The sequence below is a fragment of the Acromyrmex echinatior genome, chromosome 1, assembly GCF_024713525.1.
Source record: "Acromyrmex echinatior isolate Ae372 chromosome 1, ASM2471352v2, whole genome shotgun sequence".
Classification (NCBI taxonomy): Eukaryota; Metazoa; Arthropoda; class Insecta; order Hymenoptera; family Formicidae; genus Acromyrmex; species Acromyrmex echinatior.
The window spans coordinates 18,182,673-18,205,494 of record NC_141852.1 but is presented as its reverse complement, the minus strand read 5'-3'; the positions used below and the strand labels follow the sequence as shown (position 1 = coordinate 18,205,494).

The following is a 22,822-nucleotide window of genomic DNA, read 5'->3' as shown; positions in this document are numbered from 1 at the left end:
TTCACATTGCTTTATTAATTATTTATATTCTATTATGTATTATTTATATATTATTTGTATTATATTATTATATTAGGTGTAGTAAAAATAATGGATTTCTTTTTACTACACCTAATATTATGAATTGTAATCTGTAATTGCACTTAATGTTAATCATTTTATTTTCATGAATTATATACTGATGCGTACATAATTTGTTGCAGATATTCGGTATTATAGTGATAATTGCATGATAAAATAATATAGTTAGGAACTCTATTTTTATAGTTGTTATTGCTAATGTTAATAATAGTAATTATATTTATTGTTTTATATATACAAAATAGTTGAACTCAAAAGTGACTATAATATTATTATAAATAATTATAATATTATTATAGTCATTTTCAAAACCAATTATATATATTGTCAGGATCGAAAAATCAATGTTTAACGTTGCTATTACGTTAATATTACAGTAACGTTGCAGCAACATTTCACAACGATTTTGCAATGTTACAATCTTCCAATGAAATATTTCTACGATGTTTTTGCAATTTTTCTGTGCTGTATGAATATTAGTGATGAGTATTATTGATAAAGTTATTATATAAAATGTATAATAAATGAAGGAGTTTTTTTTTCAACATATCATCTTCTTCTCTACTTTTTTATTGTTAGACATTGTACATATAAAAAATTATTAGTTGGTTCCATAAGTTGCTAAAATCAAATTTTTGGCGCTAAAATATAAACTTAAAATCTTTTGGCCCATTATTTTATAATGTTATCCAATCTACATATATATATATATATATATATATATATATATATATATATGTAGATATAATATAATATATAATAATATAATATAATATTAGGTGTTGGAATTAATTCGTAGCGTTTTACAAGTGATGGGAAGTACTTTCATTAATGTATTTTTTAATGCTCATGTGAAATAAATAACATTCTTTCATTAAAAAACGCTACGAATTAATTCCAACACCTAATATAATATATAATATATATATAATATAATGACTATGAGTTATATTATATATTATATATATATTTTATATATATATATATATATATATTTATATATATATATATATATAATATAGCTCATAGTCATTAACATAAATATATTTTTAATTGTGTAACGTACATGTAACATGAAATGTCAGCTCAACAAGATAACTGTAATATGACATACTGTGTTTACTGGGTCATTACTTTAATCGCGATAACACCGTCGAAATTGCTAAAATTATTTGTGAAACTTATGATGCTCTTATCTTATGCTCTTACAATAAATTTTCCAAATAATTTTAATAAAAGTAATAAGTATACAGTATATATATATATATATATATATACTTTTTTCGATTTTCATTTTAATAAAATTAAAAATATAAGTTAAGCTTTAAATGCAAATTAGATAATGTTATAAAAAAATGAGCAAAAGAATTATGAGTATTTACATGTTTTGTGTTTTATCTAAATTTGATCTTAGGGACTTATGGAATCACCTAATATATTATAAATAATGTAAATAAAGAAATAAAATAAACTCTCAAGAAACATAAGAAAATTTACTGAAAAAATTATTACAATATTTAAAAAGTTATAAGATTTGAATTTTAATCATATCTTTTTTTAAGTATTTTCAAAATGTGCTTATCTACATCTAAATTGCCGTATATTCTTTATTTTGTAATAGTATGTTATATTTTCCAGAATGAGTATCACAAATGATATTAGGATCCCGTAATATAACATTAAAAAAATGAAATAGACTTGATGGAAATCAATCGGGTTGAATATTTCTTGGTCTATTTCTTCCAGTTTGCCATTAAACCAAGTATTTTTAAGATCATCAAGCAGTCCAACTTCTCTGAATTTGGTGATTCTGGAAAGGAGAGATCGTTAAATAATCTTTGAGCTAATTAGTAGTTTAGTTTTTTAATTAGTAATAGTTTAATAATAGTAATTTCTTAAATAATAATAAGTATAATGTTAATTTATGCAATATTCACGCATATTCGAAGTTCTTTCTGTAACGGTAATTTTTCTGAAATGCGATTGTTATCCAGGTTGTGTTGGCTTTACTCGTGGCTCGAAGCTGACACTTTCTGCTTAATGCCATAAATCGATCGTCGCCATCAAATATCGCATATTCCGTCAAGTTAGAACAAATTGTACTATACATGTCTTCTGCAATATCTATAAAACTCATACGCGCAGATGGATATTCGCCAACCAAGTCTCCATATGTAAACTAAAAATAATAAGTTGTAAATTTATACTTAAATATGTTTGTATTATTTATCACAGATGTTTTAAATTATACAAGATAATTAAAAGTAATGTATTTTCAATATGATTTTTTTCTTTACTTTATTTTTAAATTGCTTTTTTAAATTACAGAAACTTTGTTTTAGTGCAACGAAAACATAAATCGATGAAATATTATTTTTTAATAGCTGATTAATATTTCTAATAGAAAAGAGATTTTTCTACATATATGTATAAATAATCTTCAATATTTACATTTAAAGAAGAGGCAAAAGAGCTGCCGCGATATACCAGTAAGATGTATTTTGTATTATTAAAAAGAGAATCTATATCTTGAAACGACAGCATCTGCTCTCTGTATGTCATCCGATATATGAGATGAGAACTAAAGGCTAACAGTGTTAACCACGCAAATATAGTCTTTGACAATGTCAAGATCTTGAACTTGCTATAAAAAACGTTGGGTATGTAGCCTGTAAAAAAATGATATTTTATCCAAATTTCAACCGTTAAGTGGTTAATTTCAAAAAATCTTTTACTCTATTTTATATTGAACACCATCAAATTGCTAATTCTTGTTTTCACAAAATACACTTTTGGTTAATTTCTTTTTTTTAATTGTATTATGTACCTCGTGCGCTCATTATGGTGAATGAATAGAAAAAATGATCGCCTAGGCTGAAACCTACGGAGCCTTTTCTTTTGTGTTTAGTTTTGCCTATCGATACTTTCTGCAGAAAATAACCAACGCAACTTAAAATGATGAACAAAAATATTATATACAACCATGTTTGCCATGAAAATAGCGTAAATACCCATGTATTATCATACAGCCATTTCGGATGAACATAAATGTAGTACCTAAAACATCAATTTATTAATAACAACTGTATCTTGCAAATGAAAAGATTCTCGAATCGTTTCTAATTTTTGCTAAAAGCAAGAAAATGATATTTTATTTTATCTAAATTTCAACCGTTAAGTGCTTAATTTCAAACAATCTTTTACTCTATTTTATATTGAACATCATCAAATTGCTAATTCTTATTTTCACAAAAATACTTTTAGTTAATTTTTTTTTTAATTGTATTAATGAATAACTTCTCATTTGTTATTTATTATTATGTATATACTTTGATGAATAAACTCACGTGCTTTTCCAAGGAGGCGTTATATAATCCACTGCGTTCATGCGAGCCAAATAGAATGTACTTCTCATGATTACTTGCGCTTCATTTCGCTCGAGCATGCCAAGCAAACCGCTATGACTACCATTTTCCAGCAACTCACCAAAATTTCGATCGGTTGATTTTATTGGGATGAATCTGAGGAACGTAATACCTTGATTTTTGTAGCAAAAGTAAAAATTTAAATGGATAAGTCACATGTAAGGAGAGAATAATAGAAATATAAATGAAGTTTCCAGAAAGCGAAAATTAAGACAAAAAAACATAAAAGAGGTGTTTAAGCTTCTTTTATATTTTATTGTTTCAATTTTTGCCTCATAAAAGCTTTGTTGATGTTTCTGCCATCCTCCCTTTGCATTTGTTTTACTCTTTGATTTTAATTTTTAAAGTTACGTACGTCAATAAATGTCATTGCGTGCAATATAAACAAATGCAGAGTATAAAATTCCAAACATACATTATGTAAAAAATTTTATCAATTATATCAAAATGTATATCGTAAAGAAAATAGTCACTGTAACATACGTAAAATTGAGATAATCCTCAAGAAGGTACCACAGTTGGCCAAAAATACCATCAATTTTTGTATCATTGTCCTTAAACATTACCATATTCATTTCCTATAAGCGTAAGAAATTATAAGAATTGTTTATTTATTATAACAGTAGAGAAGAAAGTGGTTTATGGATTCTCATTTATATTATAACTTGTGTGTAAGTGTGGGGGATCTATTTAACCCTGCAAATGCTTCGTTTGATCAATCAGAAAAAAGAATTTTACAAATTGATCAATCAAAGAATGCATTTGTAGCGTAAAGTGGATTGCATCCTTGGTTAATACTTAAATTTACAATTTAACCATTATATTTGTCATAGTATTGTTTAATTGATTCTAGATTCAAAATATTGAAAAATTTATTACTTAAGACATTATTTATAAAAATGTGGCGATGTATTGCATAATTCAAAAAAAAGGGGTGGCCTTCCATAAAATAGATTAAAAAATCTTTTTAATTAAAAAAAAACAATTCTTGGTTACAAAATTAACAAAAAAGTAAAACAAAATGTATGCAAATGTATAGTATGGCTATGTTCCAAAATTTATTGCTGAGTTTTAGCAGTGAAAATCTATAGTTTACGTTACGTGCATTATAAATTTTTAGTATTAGTAGTAGATTTTGGAATACAACCTATATATATATATATATATATATATATATATATATATATATATACTTATTAGCTAAAAGATTGCTCAGTATGTATTAAAAATTTATAGTACATACATTGTACATACATTGTACAATATAAATTTAACAGTAAAAAATTTTTTATGCATAAATATGTATAAACATACATAACATGCATAAATATTCATAAACATGTTTAATTATATATGAAATATGTCCATACATGTTCATACATCCTTTTTTCTTTTGTAAAATTACTTTTTAGTATAATATAATAGAAATAATAATAGTAATATGAAAACATAAAGAATAATTAAAGGGATAATTTTCACACTATTTGTTTTAGAAAAAATCAGTTTGAAGAAATGTAAAAAAATTATTTATGTATAATTATATATAAAATCATGCATAATTATGTATGAGCAATTTTTTTTTTACATTTTTCCAAACTTGTTTTTTTCTAAAACAAACAATACGAAAATTATCCCTTCAATTCTTTTTTGTTTTCACATTATTATTATTATTTCTATTACACTAAAAGATAATTTTACAAAAGAAAGAAGGATGTATGAACATGTATAGACATATTTCGTATACAATTATATTTATGAAGATTTATGCGTGTTTATATATGTTTATATATATTTATATATATTCATGCATGAAAAATTTTTTACCGGGAGATTAATAGAGTTACGATCGATTTATGGAATATTTATTTGATATGAAAATCTCGATATGAAAAGAGATCATCAATAATCAGCATGTACACTTAGAAAGTCACATTAGCAAAATAGCATGCTATTGTTTAATTTTGCATAATTCGAAATGTTTATATAGCCAAATAAAATGTTAAATAATAAACATTCAAACATACATATTATATATTTGTGTGTTAATACAAAATATCAATATAAAGTTTAAGGAGGAAGATGTGTAATTAAATGCTAAAATGTACCTTAAAAATGTTTCAAAGTACTTGAAAGCAAAAATACGTTATAATAAATGTTGGCTATATGTAATTAGCATATTAATGTCATAATGTATGACGAGTTTCTAAACAAATAATTTCATAAATAATCATTACAATTGGCCATCTATAATAATGGAAATATTATATAAGAGAGTCCATTATACTTTACACTGACCACATAGCCATCTTCTTCTCTATTAAAAGCTTAATAAATTGATGTACATAATGAATTGTCAAAAATTTGCCATTTAAACTCTTTGAAAAGTTTATAAGATTTTGAGAAAAAACATTGAGCTCTTTAAAAAGTCACGCGCACCTCGTAATATACAGCTTTCACCACTTCTCCGCTCATGTCCAACTTCTCTATAACCGCTTGACGTTTAGCTAAATTTTCCTTGTGAAGAGCGGCAAATTGTGGGATGCTAAACAATTGCACAAATTCTTGTTGTTGTTTATGCCAGATTATTCCATTCACAGCGTAGCAATCCCAAATCGCAAGCTGTAAAATCGCGACCATTAGAACAAATCGCGTAGTCATAATTTACGAACTTCTATATGTGCAATTGAATTAATTTCACGTCGATATTTTTACATAGGATACAGATAAAAAAGAATATATTAGAATGCAGTTTTCATGAGATACACACGTTGCAAAATGCTTTACTTACTATTTTCTATAATGGATCGATATCGCTTATAATGGAAAAGCGTCACGAAGATTGTCGAAGATTGATATCATAAATGGTCATTTTGATGGAATCAGGCAATATAATCGCAATATTGCAATATAATTCATCTAATTTGCTAATAATTTTTATTAGTTCAGTGGCATCTAAATCATTATTAGATTTCTTAATTACTTCGTCTATCGATAAAAAAAATTACACTGTGTGTGTCCGACTTCATTTTTAAAATTTTCATTTTTAAAATTCTTTAAAATTAAGATTACATACATGAATTTGATATTGTGTTAAGGACACGGCCTTATATTATTTCCTTATATTTAAACAATTTGGCAAAGTTAGATTTTATAAGAATAAAATGTAGAATTAAAAATTTGTAAATTTTGAGAGCTACAAGCGATTTTAAGATTTTAAGATTTTTAAATATGATAACGAATACACACACACGTGCGCGCACGTGAAAGAAAGGCACAACTTTTTTCGCGTTCAATTTTTTATTGAACAAATTAAATAAATTAACATTAATGTTTTTTAAATTATAATAATTCGACAATTGACTAACAAATATCAATCTCTTCTTGCGATGATCTTTGATTTTTGTTGATCAATTGCTGAATAAATTTAAAAAAAACATTAATATAATTCATTTAATTTGTACAATAAAAATTTGTATCTGTATGCGTGTAATTGAATGCGTATGCATTTGTGTGTATTTGTAACTATATTTGGCCTCAGAATTTAAAAAATCGCGCTATTGTATCTCTCAAAATTCATTTTAGACCAACGCCTCATCATTCTTATAAGACGTAAGGTCTGTTCTTTTTAGCTAAAATTCTTCTACGATTCATCTTTTTTCCTTTTCTCTCCACGTTGGAGGGAAGAAAAAGAAAAACGAACCGTGCAAGAAGTTCAATTAAAAAGACAAGTTTCTAGTTTCGCCATGCTCGACTTTGTCAACTTGAGTATCATTTTATTCTTATTCACCAAATTGAACAAGGATAAAAGATACTCCTAATTGACAGAATCGAGTTTTGAAACGCAGTTCAGAGAGCTGTGTTCCCGAGAGCCCGACACTAACAAACCCACGTGACCTATAGAAAATTTTCGCGATCACATAGTGTAATTATTTATATATATATTCTTTCTAAAATCGTATTAAAATAATTGCATATTTTTCATTTTTTATAACTATTTTTTTCATTTGAGAGCTTTCAGGAACATTTGTATAAATAAAATCAATAAGGAAATTAAAATTTTAATAATATTCATAAATAATTATATTTGTTTAATAATTCTGTTACATATGCAATTATTATAGCAATGTAATAGTAATAATATATAATGACATAGTAATAATAATATTCATGACATAAATATAATAGAATTTCGATTGCAAGTTAAATAATTGCTGGCAATTAAATATTTAATAAAATATATTCGCAATAATATAATCAAAAAGTAGTTTCACGGTGATCTGTACTTATAAGCATACACAATTTTTTCGATTATAAAAATAATAAAAGCTATTATCATTCCGCAGCACATTATTAAAATTATTAAAGAAACTTGATCTATCCCAATAGCTTCTTGTTCGAGATTATAATCATAATATCGATGTTTCTCATTCAACCAACGATATGTTAACGCATTCCATAATCCAATTTCTTTTAATCTGAGTATCCTATGCAGAAAAATTATTCGTTTACATAATATGTTAATATAATGCGATTGTATTATACTTGCTTTGGTGAAAATTTTTCTTAAAATTTTTTTATACAGGGTTTCTCCAAAAGAACGAAATAATGCTTAAAAAGAGATTTCTGAGATCATTTTGAGACGAAAATCCTACCAAAATGTCGAGGAAAAATATTTTTTAATATAATACATATAAAAAATTAGAAATATCAGTAATTGTATCTTCGCATACATAATTATCTTTATGTTGATATTTATAACAAGAGAATCATTAGCTTGTGTGTGTATATATATATATATATATATATATATATAGATATATATATATATAATATATACAAATTCACATTGAATTAAGTAAAATCCAGCTTCAACCGTTATGTGTGTGGCCATTATTCTCTATTTCCTATCTAAATCTTTTCTAAAATTCTCTTTTATACATATATATATATATATATATGTATACATTCTGAAATATTCTAAGATTTCTACAATTTCCCATTTTATAATTTATAAAAATTTTTTCAAATCTAAAAAAAATTTAAAATATTAAAGTTTTAAGAGGTATTTGTTCAAAAATCTTTATAAATTTAAAGTACATATGACAAATTTTTCAATGTCTTTTATGACAAACCCTTTTATGTGACAAATCTTTATAAAAGATCTTTTCGATATGGTATAATGATTAAAGAATTTGTCACATTATATATAATATTTAAATTTATGGAGATTAATTCTGAACAAAATAATTATATTCATTTTTATCAAAGTTATAAGCAATCGAATTAACGGTATGCTATATCCAAGTGTAGTATTGTTTCCATAGTATGGCATTTAAGAATTAAAATATTATAAGATATATGAAAATTGATAAATATATGAAAATTTTTTCACCAGAATGTCACTGAAATTTCTTTACCCGAGATCAATAGTCCTTTTGTATTTAAAATTCTTCACAATGCCGGAAGCTACCCATATCTTGAAGTAGGATTTTCCAATTGAGATCATTTCACATCCAATTTGATTTCTTACTTTGTAGTCGTCTTCACCTTGGAATATGGTATACTTCTCTTTATCTTTCATACATGCCAATTCAAACATTTTCTCGACTGTTGGTGCAATGACGAGGCGGTCCGGGCATTTTGCAGTTTTTATTTGTATAAAAATATCGTCATTGACTATCTATAAATTTTCAAAATAACTGATATTTATACATACACAGTAAGTGTTAAATCAAAAGGTACAAATTCGACAATCCACTTAACGTAATTCAAAAATTAATAAATTATCAATTAATCAAATATTCACAAAATTAAATAATATTAATACCTTAAATGCGATATCTGCAGTAGAACCTTCCAAAGAAACAATTTTATATTCAGTATTTGTTAGTAGAGAGTTCAGATCATCGAATGGCGCTATAATGTTAATTCTTTTTGTTATATACACGTATAACAAAGCTCCAAATGACATGTACAGTATAGAACAAAAGAGCGCCAGTGATAATTCTATTATCCTTGATCTTCCAACAAGAATATTAGGAATTTGATCTATTGTTAATTATTATTTTAATTACAAATCTTTCGTAGTTATATATGATAATTAAATATCATTTTATTTCGATGAGGATTTTTCAATTTTATCAAGCACATTATTTTTATATAGTTTCGAAATAATATTAATTTTCTTTTTTATAATAATTATTATAGTGCATAATTATTATAGTGCATTTATAATTTAAAATCTTATGTCTAAATCACATGAACTAGTACAAATTGTTGTAAAAAATATACGTAAAAAAATGTCACGCTAATTAATATCACAGTATATGATATTGTATCCCAGCAAATACAGATATATAACTGTTATATATGTAACTAACGTATGTTTTATATATATAACATACATGTTAGTTGTAATTTTCCATTCATAGATGTAACATTTCTAATATAACGTATGTTATATTGTAGTTGCATTGTAATTACGTTTAGATAGAAGAATATGATTTAATCGTATCGTAAAACACCAAAATTAATCAAATAGTCTTCCGATATCAATAAATAATTGTATGATCTGAGTATAAGTACTGAGTCTAATGTAACATATGTTATATTAATCTCATATCTATGAGTGGAAAATAACAACTAACATGTTAGTTACATATTATACGAGTTATATATTTGAATTTGCTGGGATGGTATTTATACTTATATATCTGTCTTTTAATTGAGCAATGTTTAAATATAAATATTAGATTAAAGAACAAGAAAAGAATAAAACATTCACACCAATCATTCATACTTTGATTGCAGATCATTCCAAAGTTGTAAAAAATATGGTCGCCGAACGTCGAGCGTTCACAATTATTTTTGATCCGTAAATGAACAGTTTGTGACAAAAAACTGCATACACTTATTAATAAATGCATAATCAATATAAAGCACCATATTTTCCAGGAAAACACTTCTGCCATCCATGTGCTGTCATGTATTACCTCATGTTGAATATACAATCGCTGGCTGTAAAATTATTATAAAATTATTATAGCAAAATAATCTGGAACTTGTAAAAATAAATTATTGTATATACACATATAATCATATGTCTTTTTTCAAAAGTTGCATTGTTAAAATTTTACTCAAAAAGAGTGACAATTTTCATTCTTCAAAAATGCTATATTCTTATTCTGTTAAAGTAAAATTTCACTCCAAGAAAGTTGAAGAGTTCTTTCTTTATTCAATGCTTTAGAAAATATATTATCAGAACACTTAAAATAAAAGTATTTATAATTTATAGTGAAACAGAGCACTTAAACATACCTACTCATCCATAAAGGGATTGTAAAATCAGTAGCTACAAGTCGATTATCATGCATTTCGGTTTTGGGTATTGCGATAGTTTCATTGCGCGTAAGTATACCTAATAATCCTGTTGTATAAACGGTTTGGTTTTTTCTCAGTGCACCTGCACTAATTTCGTTTGATCTTACTGCCTGTAATCTAATATGCAGTATCTTTTAATTATAATTGTTTACCGTTAGTTTCGTTAGCAATTAATCTCATACAATAGATTGCAATTTGATTAAATTACAGTTCAATCTTACGTAAAATTCAAATTTTCAGAAAGAAGAGTCCATAAATCGCCGCAGAGTCCTGTAACTTTCGTATCGTTATCGTAAAATTCAAAAAAATGTGATTCCTAAAACATATACATATAGAGAAATTATCCAGTTTTTGCTGTCAATTGATATTTCTTAGTTTTCAATTATTTAATAAATTATATAATATTGTTTTAAATTGTAAGAATAGTAAATAATTTTGTTATTTATAATTTTTTCTTAAAATATAGAAATTTTTATTAAATACGTAGTACCACCTTAAAAATACCATATTTTTCTTATTTATTTTTTTACTATTTTTCTTATTATTTTACTACGATTTACTACTATTTAATATTATTAATTACTTAATTTTATTTTTTTTTAAATTTCTGTTAAATTAAAACTACATAAAAATATTGGAAAGTTTAAATATTTTCAATGGATAATTTCAAATATATAAACTTTTCATAATATAAAGATTTTCAGATAGGAATTATTTAATTAATAATTATCGAATACAAATTAATTTTAATTTTTTAAGAGATATCATGGATATCATGGAGAATATACAAGAATATACTTAGTCATTTACATTTTATGAAAGTAATTACCTGGAAAGATGTTACAGTCAAATTCTGTAATTGAAAATTGTGGATTTCCAATTCTCGACTTTGTCTAAGACGTTCTTGTTGTATCATGGCAAACATCGGAACGCTGGAAATTGGAACAAAAGTTTTCTGTGTCTTGCTCCAGATTACGCCGTTCATCGCTTCAGACGATAGCAATGCTCAATAACCGGGAATAATTCTCGTCTGATAAAAACACTTCGTAACGTGCTTTGTTGACTTATAATGATGATATGTAATTTTGTTGCGCAGTATAATTATGGAAATTGTGATTATCATATTCTCGATCATATTTGTATACAATAATGAAAAATATAACTGAATGATAGATAAATGAGATTAGCAGTGCCCTTGGAGAAAATAGAAATCGGAGCATAAGTCGAATGTAAGAGGAAAATAACAGAAGCGTCTGTTATTCTCCTCTTATATTTCCAATTTTTATTTTGAGCAGGGGTTTCATGTGTTACTTTAGATAACATCTCTTTCTAAAATTCTTTTTTACGCGAGTCAATTTAATTACCTATAACTTTTTTATTATAGCTAAGTGAAAACGAATATTAATATTGCATTAATTAATCCATCAATTATTCATAATTTATGCTTTGACTAAAGCTTTTTATTTAACAACGAAGGTAAATAATTCTTTTATAAATTTACAAGCAGACTTATGTATACAGTAAATATGCAATGTATTAAATATATCTTTGTAATAATTTTAACGTAGAGATTTCTTGCGATATATTTATACTTACGTTATTTATTCATGACTAAATCGATTTTAGTCGCTATCAAGATTTACAGAATAAATATGCCTTTTTCCAACTAAATTGCTCGGTGTCTTAATGGCATGTCAATTTGTTATCATACAAAACTAACGCGAAAACTGATATGATCGAGGTCATCAATGTACGTCATCAATTCACTATGAATAAAGCATGTAAATTAATAATTGTAGTTACATGTTACGGATATTTTAACATCTATGGCAGATTGTAAATAAAAAGATTTATAGCTAACATGTATTGTTACTTAACATTTAAATCAGATGAAATAAATTAGATCATTATTGTATAGCCATAACATGAAGCTTTTCGGAATGGAAAAAATTCATATTATTATAACTTTAAAGAACGCATGCAATATACATGTAGAAATTAAATGTTGATTATATTATTACGAAATGTGATTTACGGATTATAAATAATGCATTCTAGTCTATGTAATGTTTAAATATAAATGTTCAAATTGATAAAAACATTGAATAAGTTATAAATAACAGCAAAAAAGATCATTATTAAAAATTTATTAATTGATTTTTATGAGTTAATTAAAATGATTTATCATGTAAATTTCTAAATGTAATGACAATTTTTTTGCAAATTATATAGGAAATCTTGAGTATCGTGGATACTTCTATTAATATATTTAGAAATTCATGGTTACTCCTATTAATATACTTTTTATAATGAAAAGGGGAATGAGATCAAGCGTAATGTACGAAAAACATGAATTGTATATTTATATTTGACTGAATATATAAAGGTCTTAAATGTGTATAATCCTTCGTTGAAGTTTACATAAATTTAACTTAAACCTAAAGTTTCTGACAAACCTTCGATACGGTCGATATAAATTTCGATTTGGAGATTTGTCAATTCTAAAAGTCTTATTTAATTCAATAGCACTTTCGCGCACTCTCCAATCATTATCCGATTAATGGACGTGGGAGTAAAAACCACCGGATGACGTCTTAAGTCCAGTCTTTCTTCTTTTTTCTCCATCAAACGGAACATGCTCTTCATGTTTCTTTTTTCATTAATACAAAATTATAAAAAGTATAATACAATCTGCTCCTTTAATTCTACGTTTCCATTCTCTAATCGTTCTGTGCTAATATTCTACCTCGGTTTAAAGTGGGCATTAATTTCGCAAAGTTCATCATCTAATGTTGCTCGATCCGATATCAAGCAGTAATATTTTTAGCGCCTGTTTTATATATATATATATATATATATATATATGTATGTATATATATATATATATATATTGTATATTTATGCCCCATACACATAATAACATATAATTTATACACGAACGCTGATAAAATTTTCCATCCAACATCGCTGAGTGTTTGCGGGTATTAAATCTCAGTCGTTTACGTCTTTGAGGTCAAGAAATACTAAAGAAAAAATAATATCTATAAAATTTAGTATAAATTCTCTTATTAGCAATGATAGTAATTATGTTGATAGCAAATATCTGTGAATATATTGACAATGCATGAATATATTGACACAGGAATGTCATAAACAATATAGCAAATTAATTAATTCATCATTATTTTTCATTATATTATGGTTTTTCACATTTAGACACATAGAACATAATATAAATTCATATAGCACAATTGCAGCAATAAATTATGTTTTCAACTAAAAGAGCGACCTCAAAGATTACAGATAAAAGATACATGTGATTATCATAAAAATGTACAAATTGAATACTTTTTTTTATTAACAATCAATATTCGCTATCCGGGTTTTGGCATATGATGATTATAAAAATTGCTTTTTAGAAAACGTCTCAATATATATTCACAAAATACACACATGCACACACGCACACATTCATTTCTCTATCGCTCTTTATTTTCTCATTTTCGCTTATTACAATATATATCCGATTACCCGCATATACGAATCTTTTTGAACAGTTCTGTAAAGATTATTTAAAAACGTGATTCATAGAGGAGTATGCCTTATATAGAGCATAACAATATATTCCATACGTACAATATTATACTCTTTGGACAGAGCATGCACATGATTAAACACTCGTTTTAATATAAGCTATCAACATTTGTTGATATTGTGTTTTGTAAGAAAGAATTTATTTTTTTTCTTTGTGAAATAGAATTATCTTTCGCCCGTCTTATATATCTTACAAATAAACATATAAATTATAGATATATTTACTAATATAATGCTTCAATGGATATCTATTTTTTCGTAAAAATAAAAGTACGTATTAAAAATTTCGTTTTATTGTGTTGCATTATTATAATCACAAATGGAATCATAGAGCATAACGTTCACTTCTATATCCCACGTATGTATGTATTAAATTAGACTGTATTAAATTAAGTGTAAAACATTACAGATATATATATATATATATATGTATATATACCATCCAAAATAAATGGTAATATTATATATTATAAAATACGTATATATTTATAACAATAAATAAATGCATATATATGGCAGTGATTAAGTATTGTAGTTACTTTTTGTGTCTATCTTGTTTGTTCGATACCACATCCAAAAAAATAATAGATTGTAAGAAGAAACACACTATATACGTTATCTGAACTAATAATAAGAGGCAATATAAAATAGGTGAATATTTGTAAAAATAAATAAATGTATATGGCAATGATTAGTAGTAGCAACTCTTTATATCTACCCTATTCGTTTATAATATTATCGAAAAAAAAGTATCCGATAGTATCGCAAGAATAAACATACGTTTTCATTGACGCTGACAAATATCACGACAAATATACGAACAACGTACGCATTCGTGTGATAACTTTTTTTTCCTCTTTTAAAACTGACAGTGCTTGTTTCGATGACAATCTACACAGTTACTGAATTCCAAATTCTTGAAGTTGTGAACGAACATAGTAAGGAGCTAATGTTTCTGTTGAAAATCAGAAGCTGCATTTTGTTTGATCAAAGATGAATCATTCGTGGTCGCGAATGAAGTCATTCATTTTGACACCCTTGTTTCAGTCGTAACTTTACTGGGATCTGGTAACCTGACAACTAATTGCGCACCGTTTTGCATCGGTCTTGAGCCATTAGGCACGTTTGGCTTGGGAATACCCGACTGAGGTACTACCGCAGGTAAAACTTTCTTTGCACCACTCAATTTGGGCGAGCAACACTGTTTGTCGTCGTAGACATCGTTCAGATTGACATTCGTAGTGGGATTCTGATAATTAGATGTTTTTATTGGCGTGCCATGCTCCGTGCTAAAACCGCAATTTGGTCTCTGCTCAACGCAATTAGAATTCGGAAAATTTGTTGGTGGTAGCATTTTTATCACGTTATTGTGATCGTTAAGATTACACATGTTTACTGGTTCCGTGCCTGTTTTTTGATCACTCTTATATATCGGCGCTGACAGTTGTGTCGAATTAGTCTTGTTCGTACTCTTGTGACTGCTGCCGGAATAACTGGTGATAGATTCGTTGCAGAAATCGCTCAAATAGGTTTGATTTATGTACCAATTATGCAGTCGGTGATGTATTTCCGGGAATTGTGGCCTACGATTCGCTACTTCGTGCCAGCATTCGATCATCAAACTGTAAATCATCGTCGGACAGTCTTCAGGACACGGTAATAGTTGCCGCGAGCGAATCATATCTATAACTTCCTGATTATTGTATCCGTAATATGGCTAAAAAAATGCATAAATTATAAGAAAATATTATAAAATTCATTATTATTACTTTTAATTTGGTAACTTTAATTTTACCTGCAAACCATAACTGTAGATTTCCCAGAGTACAACTCCGAAACTCCATACATCCGACTCGGTAGTAAATTTACCATAAAGAATCGACTCGGGTGGCATCCATCGAACAGGAAGTAAACTCTTGGATTGTACTCTGTAGTAGTCGCTGCTATATATATCTCGCGATAGACCGAAGTCTGAGATTTTTACTGTTAGATTATCGCCTACTAGGCAATTTCTTGCTGCCAAATCACGATGGACGTAATGATGACTAGCTAAATATTCCATGCCTAAGGAGAACGACAATTATTATATGTAAAACAAAATTATGTCAACCTAATCGTAAGAAAATAAATATCTACCAGAAGCAATTTGTAAAGCAATATGCAAAAACTCCGGTTGCTCCAGAATTTTTCCGCCACTATTATTTAATGGAACATCCGATCTCGGAGAATGACAGATTAGAAACTCATGCAAATCTCCTTGAGTCATGTACTCAAAGAGCATACACATTGGTTCTCCTTTCAGTATCACACCAAGCAAACAAATGATATTCGGATGCCGTAGATCTGTCATCAATTCGACTTCTCTTTTAAAATCGCTTTGAGTCTTGGGCGTAGCATTTTCCTTCAGTGTTTTTACTGCTACATAAATAGGTGGCTCACATTTATTTCCCGTTTGCAATTCGCCTTTATAAACTTTTCCTAAAAATATAGTCAATATTAATTTTTAAGTGAAATTATTTATTGAATTTACGTACAGCAAAAATAATTTTCGTATATTTACCAAAAGCGCCTTCACCAAGTTCTTGCAAGAGCACGATATTATTTGTAGTAAATTGCGGTATCCTATTATTAGATGTTCTACTACTGCCACTGCTTAAAGTGCCAGTGCCCGGCGTCGTATTACCAGGTCCTGCCAAAAGAGAACTCATTTCCATGGGTTGTGTTGTGCTCCTCCTTCCATCATATATGTTCTTATCACACTGGATACTAGTTAACATCTATTAAAAAGAAAATATTGTTAATAATGTTATCTGCTTGCAACTTATAATTGGAAAATATCAATACAATTTTCCACTTTTGCGTAGAAAATATATGTATATATACGAATATATGTACTTTATTGGATGGTAAATGATTCATTTGCCTTCTGGATTTCCTACTTCTGTAGCAGCAGCAATAACAAATTAATATAATAACAAATCCTCCTGTTAGTACAAAACCAACGACCGCATAAATCCATAAATTCTCAACTGAAAATAATAGAAATGTTTTTCATTAGTACACGTATAGTACACGTATAGTATAATATGTAAAATATATTTTACAAGTTCTTACCACATTTAGGTATACTGCAAAATTCTTTTTGCATTCTGTTATTGACATCAACATAACACCATGGCTGAATTTCTTTACCGCCAGGATTCCGGCAATAAGAATGACGTCCAGCTAATTCGGGATAATCAGAAATCGGAAGATTAAAGTGATGAGACCACCGCAAACACATTCTTCCACTGACGCTCGTTTTCACAATTCCTCGATAGGATTTTCCACTACCCCAATAGCAATAATCATCTGCAAGAAACATGTTAAAATTGTATATGCAATCTTTAAGATTTCTATCTACTAAACATTTTATATTTATTTATCTTATGATATATAGCTAAAATCATTAATTCATTAAAAAAATCAAAAAATAATATAATTTCTATTTTTAGCATGTACGGTATTTTTCAATCTTAATATATATATAGTATTTGATTTGATAAGCACGCCAGTAAATTAAATTTCATTTCTTCTTTTACTAACTGAGCAAATTTTATAAGATCATCGTATATATTTATATATTTTTTTGGAAATAAGAATTTGTGTTGATTTGTGTTTCTTCATGTTTGTGTTTCTTTATGAGTCTATTGGATATAACTTGGATGTGCAAAAGATAGAATTAAAAGCTAAAATCAATTCAATTAATAAAATATAAAAAATACATACTTTCTTGCACGTTGTTTACCACAGATAACCCAAGTGTTAAGCAATCACGAGCCTCAGTTGTCCCTTCCAGTGGTAAGTCAGAACATTCAACCAAAGGCACTTGATGCCCAATCAACGGATGCCTCTTTGCTATCGCATATTCCTTTCTGCACAATTCATTCTCCAGCATTTCGCACTCCTCCCGGCATATCCTTCGTAATTTACGATTGATCTCATTTCTACTGGATGCTCGTGCGTCGCCGTAACTCTGATTAATTATTTTCTTGTTGCTTGACTTCCCATCTTCATTGGGCATAAAATTGAAAACTGGGCCCAAAGTAGGACTACGTTTGGGAACACTATGCAGTCTCGAAAAATCATCTGTATCATCGCGATCTCCGTCGTCTAAAAAATCATCTTGCTTGGAATTCAGGAGATTGAAGAGTTGCGTGCTCGCTTCTGCGTTCTTCGGTTTTTTAATATTAAATGGGTCGCGGCAAATCGGAAAGGCGGAATAGCAAAGGGATGGCTTCGCATATCCTTCGCAATTTGACGAGAGCTCACTGTGTGATAAAATAGTTGAAAACATTTTAGTCTCTTTCATCTCAATTAAATACCGTTATTAATATTATTTTGTATATTATACATAAATTTTATTTCAATATTTTCTGAAGCTTCAAAAAAACATACTTTGAGAAATTGATAACTTGAAAGGCCTTCATTAATTTCTCCTCGAGCATTTTCTGTGTCATGGGATATATAATATAAACCGATTGATTTCCTACAAACTGTGCACAGGTTTTTCCTATATATACCTATAAGAATTCAACAATCTTGTAACTTCATTTTATATATCAATTTTAAATTCAAATCTATTTTTGTATTCAAGCACAAACCTCACAAGTTCCTTTATGATTGTCCTTTCTGCCTGAAACTGAACTTATGCTTGACATCTCATCAAAATTCATATTAGGAGGGAATTGTATATTGCCATTAGTAAGGCCGCTGAGTGTATTGAAATCCATAGTGCTGGATTGTGAGCTGGTTGGCTGTGGACTCGGTGAAAGTATGTTAAACGGATTCGCGGATGCCAAGTGAGAGATGTGAGGTGTAGACATTCCAGTTCCTGAGATGTCCAACATATCTCCATGTCCCATGCTGTCACAATAAAAAGATAACAGAGTTTATACGTATTCTTATCTTTATTGTGTATTCATTACAATAATACATTAGTAAAGATTTTTTTTCTCACAGAATTTTCGTAATTTAGATTTCGAATTGTGAATTTATTTAAAGTAAGTAGCTAAAGCAAAACTACGTTGACAAATGGAAAAACAACGGTCATCCGGGATATTTTTATGTGATGATTCGGACTGGAACAGACACGTTATTATTTCAAAACATAACCTCAATAAAGTCACAAAAAAGTTGGATTTCTAGCTATCGTTCATCACATTTCGAAGTGAATGGGTGAAGCAAGATCAGTCATTATCAATCGTTGTCCGATTATTTATCAATCGACTTCATATGTGAAAGATTGTGGTATCTAGAAAAAATATTCGCGGCTCCACGTAACCTCGCGAGACATAAAGCTGCGCGGAGTATTACCTTGGTTCCATCGTATTTTCGGCGTTATTTTTGGCTCGTACAAAAATACATGTATTCTGCAACAATGCTAGGTACAAGAGTAGCTTCATAATTCGTAGATCAATTATCAAAACATTTGGCTTAATGTTTAGGAGCTTGTGTCATTTGACACCACACCCGGTGTCAACCATTTGTAAACTGTAGTAAACTAACGGTAACGCTGCGAGCAGCCTGCCCTCTCGAAAACCGATAAACCGAATCCCTGTAGATGACGCTACGGGTAACAAATTTGAGGGCATTCGTTAAATCCCTTCGCGTTATAAGGAGTGAAAATTCGAATTTAGTTTGATCGCGCGCATCACAATGAAATTATCTTAAATCTTTTCCCCTCCGAGCTGATGGAGTCAAAAGAATAACAAAATTGAAATCAGTAAGTGAAATAGTAAATATTGGCAACAGACTTTGATATTAGAATTAGTGGTAAAACATACAATAGCAAAATCTTCAAAATCACTTTAAAATTTTACAATTGAAAATTTTACGATTTTTGTTAGCGTGACAGTTATTTTTCCTTCCATTTTACATACAAAATTTCATAATTGATTTTTTTTTTAAGAAAAGAATTTTACGAAAGAATTTTAGCTTTAGAAGCTCAAGAGATACTCTTTTCTTTTAACGCAATAATAAATTATAATTCATTATTGGATAAAAAGTAATGGAACTTATTGATGTTAACAATGTAAAAATATAAATTATTTCAAAAATAGCTTATGATTCGAAAGCGTTTGATATTTTATTAATTATAAGAACAAACAAGATATGTATTGTGTTTTAGGTAAAAATTAAGTCTGTAAATCTTAAGTTCTCACCCGTCCATGAAACCTGACATTCCCGTGGAAAATCTGTCGCCCGATGGCTGTCCTATAGGATGTTCTGGATGTATAGGAGCTGCAAAGAAAAAGTGACATCACATCATACAAATATCAATGTAAGTGCGAAAGCTAAAAAAGCTTGATGCCTATGATATATTTTATAAAGCTTAAATTATTTTTTTTATTGTAATTAATTTATCAAAACTTTTAAGGAAAATTTAAAAAGAATTTACAAATATTGGGAAAAAATTTACTAAATTTTAATATTATACATATTTTTTTTCTATAGCACTACTTTCACGTTTATTTACAGTAAATAAACATTATTTAATAAAAATAATAATTAAATCGAATTAATGATTCTTATAGTAAATAAATATATATCTATGTATTTACATTTAATAAATATAAAGTTAATATTATTCAAATGTTTATTAAAATTTAGTATATTTCAATGTACAACGTGTTCATTGATATCTGAAATTAACTTGTTGATACGCATGATACATACATTATATTTATACTTCTTTCATTTCGATATCGATAATATTGTTTAATTCTTAAGAACATACAAAAGATTTTGCAGAAAATTATCTAAAAATTTAGTTAGATACAGATTTGAAACTAATTTTGTTGTAGACTATTAAAATAATTATGCACAGACTGGTCGCTACAATGTCAATATTTTTTGCATTATTGCTCATCATACTTGAGTTTCCTACATAATTATTTTGATAGTCTAATATTATTTTCAGATCTGTATCTACTTAAATTTTTAGACATTTCAGTAAAATTGTTGTTACCAAGTATAAAAAAATTATTCGTATTTATTAATACTTCTTTTACATTTGTCGAATCGCAGATTATGTCTTATGCGTTATGTTGCGTTAATATTAATATATATATATATATATTAATATTAACGCAACATAACGCATAAGACATAATCTGCGATATATATATATATATATATATATATATATATATATATCATGGTATTTAATACTGAAAGATAACAAGACTACTGTATTCTTTGCAAGTTATTCACGCGGAGCAAATATTCTGCGTCGCCCATTTGCCCATGAATACGAAATAGGAAACGTCGGCTAAAGATCCAAAGAGATCTTTCCGTCTTTCCAGCAGCGAAACTCGACAGCTCGGAGCGCACTAACACGCGCGCGATTACGATCCGTCAAAAAGGAGATGCGACATCAAACGCCTCTGTTTGAAGAAAAGCAATTTCACGAAGCAATCGTTTGGGCTTATTATAGGCGAAGCGATTTTCCGGAGAAATAACGGGATGGGGGGAGGGGCCTCGTGTTCGCCTCCTGTTACCGAGGATTTGCACAGTTTCTCGTCTCTTCTCATTCTATATATTTTTCTCTTCTCCTTATTGCGCAGTACAAAGCAAATAATATCGAAAATCTGAGTCTACCCCTCGAGAACTCGCATGCGAGGGTTCCGACCTCTTTCTCATCGGACCTACAAATCCATGAATTGCTCTTGGTAAAAGCAAGGACCCGTGATGTCCTTAGGAAGTTGCATAAAGAGTGCCGTCAATTGCATTTCTATGTGCTCTTTAATTTCGCCAATAAGAGAAGCCGCAGCGTCCATTCCTCCAGGGGGTTGCTTTTATATTCTTTCTTAGACTCCCTCAACCTCTCTCATAGGTTCATCAAAAAGAAGAATAGATGCTCGGTGTATAGAACAGTATTTTTCTATACTTTCCTCATTTCTTTTTAAAATCAAATCCAAAACAAATTATTTAAAGTAGCATATAAAAAAAAATTTATGATACTTTACAGTAAATAAATATTTACTTAATAAAACAATGAGTTACATCAAATTAATAATTTTTCAAATAAATATCATAATATGTTTATATTTAGTAAAGATTTACTTAGAACAATTCGAACAAATATTTATTAAAATTTAGTATTTTTTTCAGTGTGATGTTACATTTTGCTAGAACTTTTGCGTTAAATATTTCGATTCAATATAATTTATTACAAAATTCAGACTTTGCTGAAGCATAATTTGAAGCATAATTGTACAACGTACACTCGCCGAGACATTCCGTTCGATATTATGTGCTACGGCAATGGCAATAAAATTTTCCGCGATCGAAGATAACGA

At 28.0% G+C, this 22,822-nt stretch overlaps 3 protein-coding genes across 7 annotated transcripts in view; all 3 read right to left on the bottom strand.

Moving 5' to 3' along the window:
- Window positions 1–1,510: 1,510 nt before the first annotated feature.
- On the bottom strand, window positions 1,511–6,279 carry LOC105154957 (glutamate receptor ionotropic, kainate glr-3-like). Of its 2 annotated transcripts, XM_011070774.2 has the most exons (8): window positions 5,943–6,279; window positions 3,990–4,084; window positions 3,429–3,602; window positions 3,093–3,138; window positions 2,909–3,008; window positions 2,533–2,750; window positions 2,019–2,260; window positions 1,511–1,891 (listed from the first exon to the last, which is right to left on the bottom strand). In XM_011070774.2, the coding sequence occupies exons 1-8, from the start codon at window positions 6,162–6,164 to the stop codon at window positions 1,660–1,662; spliced, it is 1,329 nt and encodes a 442-aa protein (XP_011069076.1). In that variant the 5' UTR covers window positions 6,165–6,279; the 3' UTR covers window positions 1,511–1,659. The 2 variants fall into 2 exon arrangements, with proteins under 2 accessions (XP_011069076.1, XP_087272720.1); XM_087416594.1 differs by having other exon boundaries at window positions 1,512–1,891; window positions 2,909–3,138.
- A 1,303-nt stretch (window positions 6,280–7,582) lies between these two features.
- Window positions 7,583–12,856, bottom strand: LOC105154911 (uncharacterized). Of its 3 annotated transcripts, none has more exons than XM_087416630.1 (7): window positions 11,716–12,854; window positions 11,108–11,202; window positions 10,824–11,003; window positions 10,306–10,523; window positions 9,334–9,359; window positions 8,924–9,186; window positions 7,583–7,990 (listed from the first exon to the last, which is right to left on the bottom strand). In XM_087416630.1, the coding sequence occupies exons 1-7, from the start codon at window positions 11,869–11,871 to the stop codon at window positions 7,774–7,776; spliced, it is 1,155 nt and encodes a 384-aa protein (XP_087272756.1). In that variant the 5' UTR covers window positions 11,872–12,854; the 3' UTR covers window positions 7,583–7,773. The 3 variants fall into 3 exon arrangements, with proteins under 3 accessions (XP_087272756.1, XP_011069008.1, XP_087272761.1); XM_011070706.2 differs by having other exon boundaries at window positions 9,334–9,554; window positions 11,716–12,848; XM_087416635.1 differs by lacking the exon at window positions 7,583–7,990 and having other exon boundaries at window positions 8,920–9,186; window positions 9,334–9,554; window positions 11,716–12,856.
- A 369-nt stretch (window positions 12,857–13,225) lies between these two features.
- Ror (tyrosine-protein kinase transmembrane receptor Ror) overlaps window positions 13,226–22,822 on the bottom strand; it is a 273,457-nt gene continuing 263,860 nt past the window's right edge. The window contains exons 5-14 of one of the 2 annotated variants that reach the window (XM_011070712.2): window positions 20,684–20,762; window positions 19,124–19,385; window positions 18,918–19,042; window positions 18,249–18,790; window positions 17,595–17,831; window positions 17,376–17,509; window positions 17,041–17,257; window positions 16,617–16,958; window positions 16,276–16,544; window positions 13,226–16,197 (exon numbers count right to left, since the gene is read on the bottom strand). In XM_011070712.2, coding sequence (XP_011069014.1) covers window positions 15,505–16,197; window positions 16,276–16,544; window positions 16,617–16,958; window positions 17,041–17,257; window positions 17,376–17,509; window positions 17,595–17,831; window positions 18,249–18,790; window positions 18,918–19,042; window positions 19,124–19,385; window positions 20,684–20,762 — 2,900 coding nt within the window. In that variant the 3' untranslated portion in view covers window positions 13,226–15,504. Of the gene's footprint in view, window positions 16,198–16,275; window positions 16,545–16,616; window positions 16,959–17,040; window positions 17,258–17,375; window positions 17,510–17,594; window positions 17,832–18,248; window positions 18,791–18,917; window positions 19,043–19,123; window positions 19,386–19,835; window positions 20,649–20,683; window positions 20,763–22,822 lie in introns of those variants that run through there. The other variant, XM_011070713.2, reaches the window with a different exon arrangement.

Coding starts and splice junctions, on each gene's coding strand:
- LOC105154957 (XM_087416594.1), bottom strand. CDS start 6,164: ATGACTACGCGATTTGTTCTAATGGTCGCGATTTTACAGCTTGCGATT. Junction 3,603..3,989: donor GAGGATTATCTCAATTTTAC/GTATGTTACAGT, acceptor TACGTTCCTCAG/ATTCATCCCAATAAAATCAA. Junction 2,261..2,532: donor CTTTTGCCTCTTCTTTAAAT/GTAAATATTGAA, acceptor TATTATTTTTAG/TTTACATATGGAGACTTGGT.
- LOC105154911 (XM_011070706.2), bottom strand. CDS start 11,871: ATGAACGGCGTAATCTGGAGCAAGACACAGAAAACTTTTGTTCCAATT. Junction 11,203..11,715: donor TGACTGTAACATCTTTCCAG/GTAATTACTTTC, acceptor TATATGTTTTAG/GAATCACATTTTTTTGAATT. Junction 9,187..9,333: donor CTGCAGATATCGCATTTAAG/GTATTAATATTA, acceptor GAAAATTTATAG/ATAGTCAATGACGATATTTT.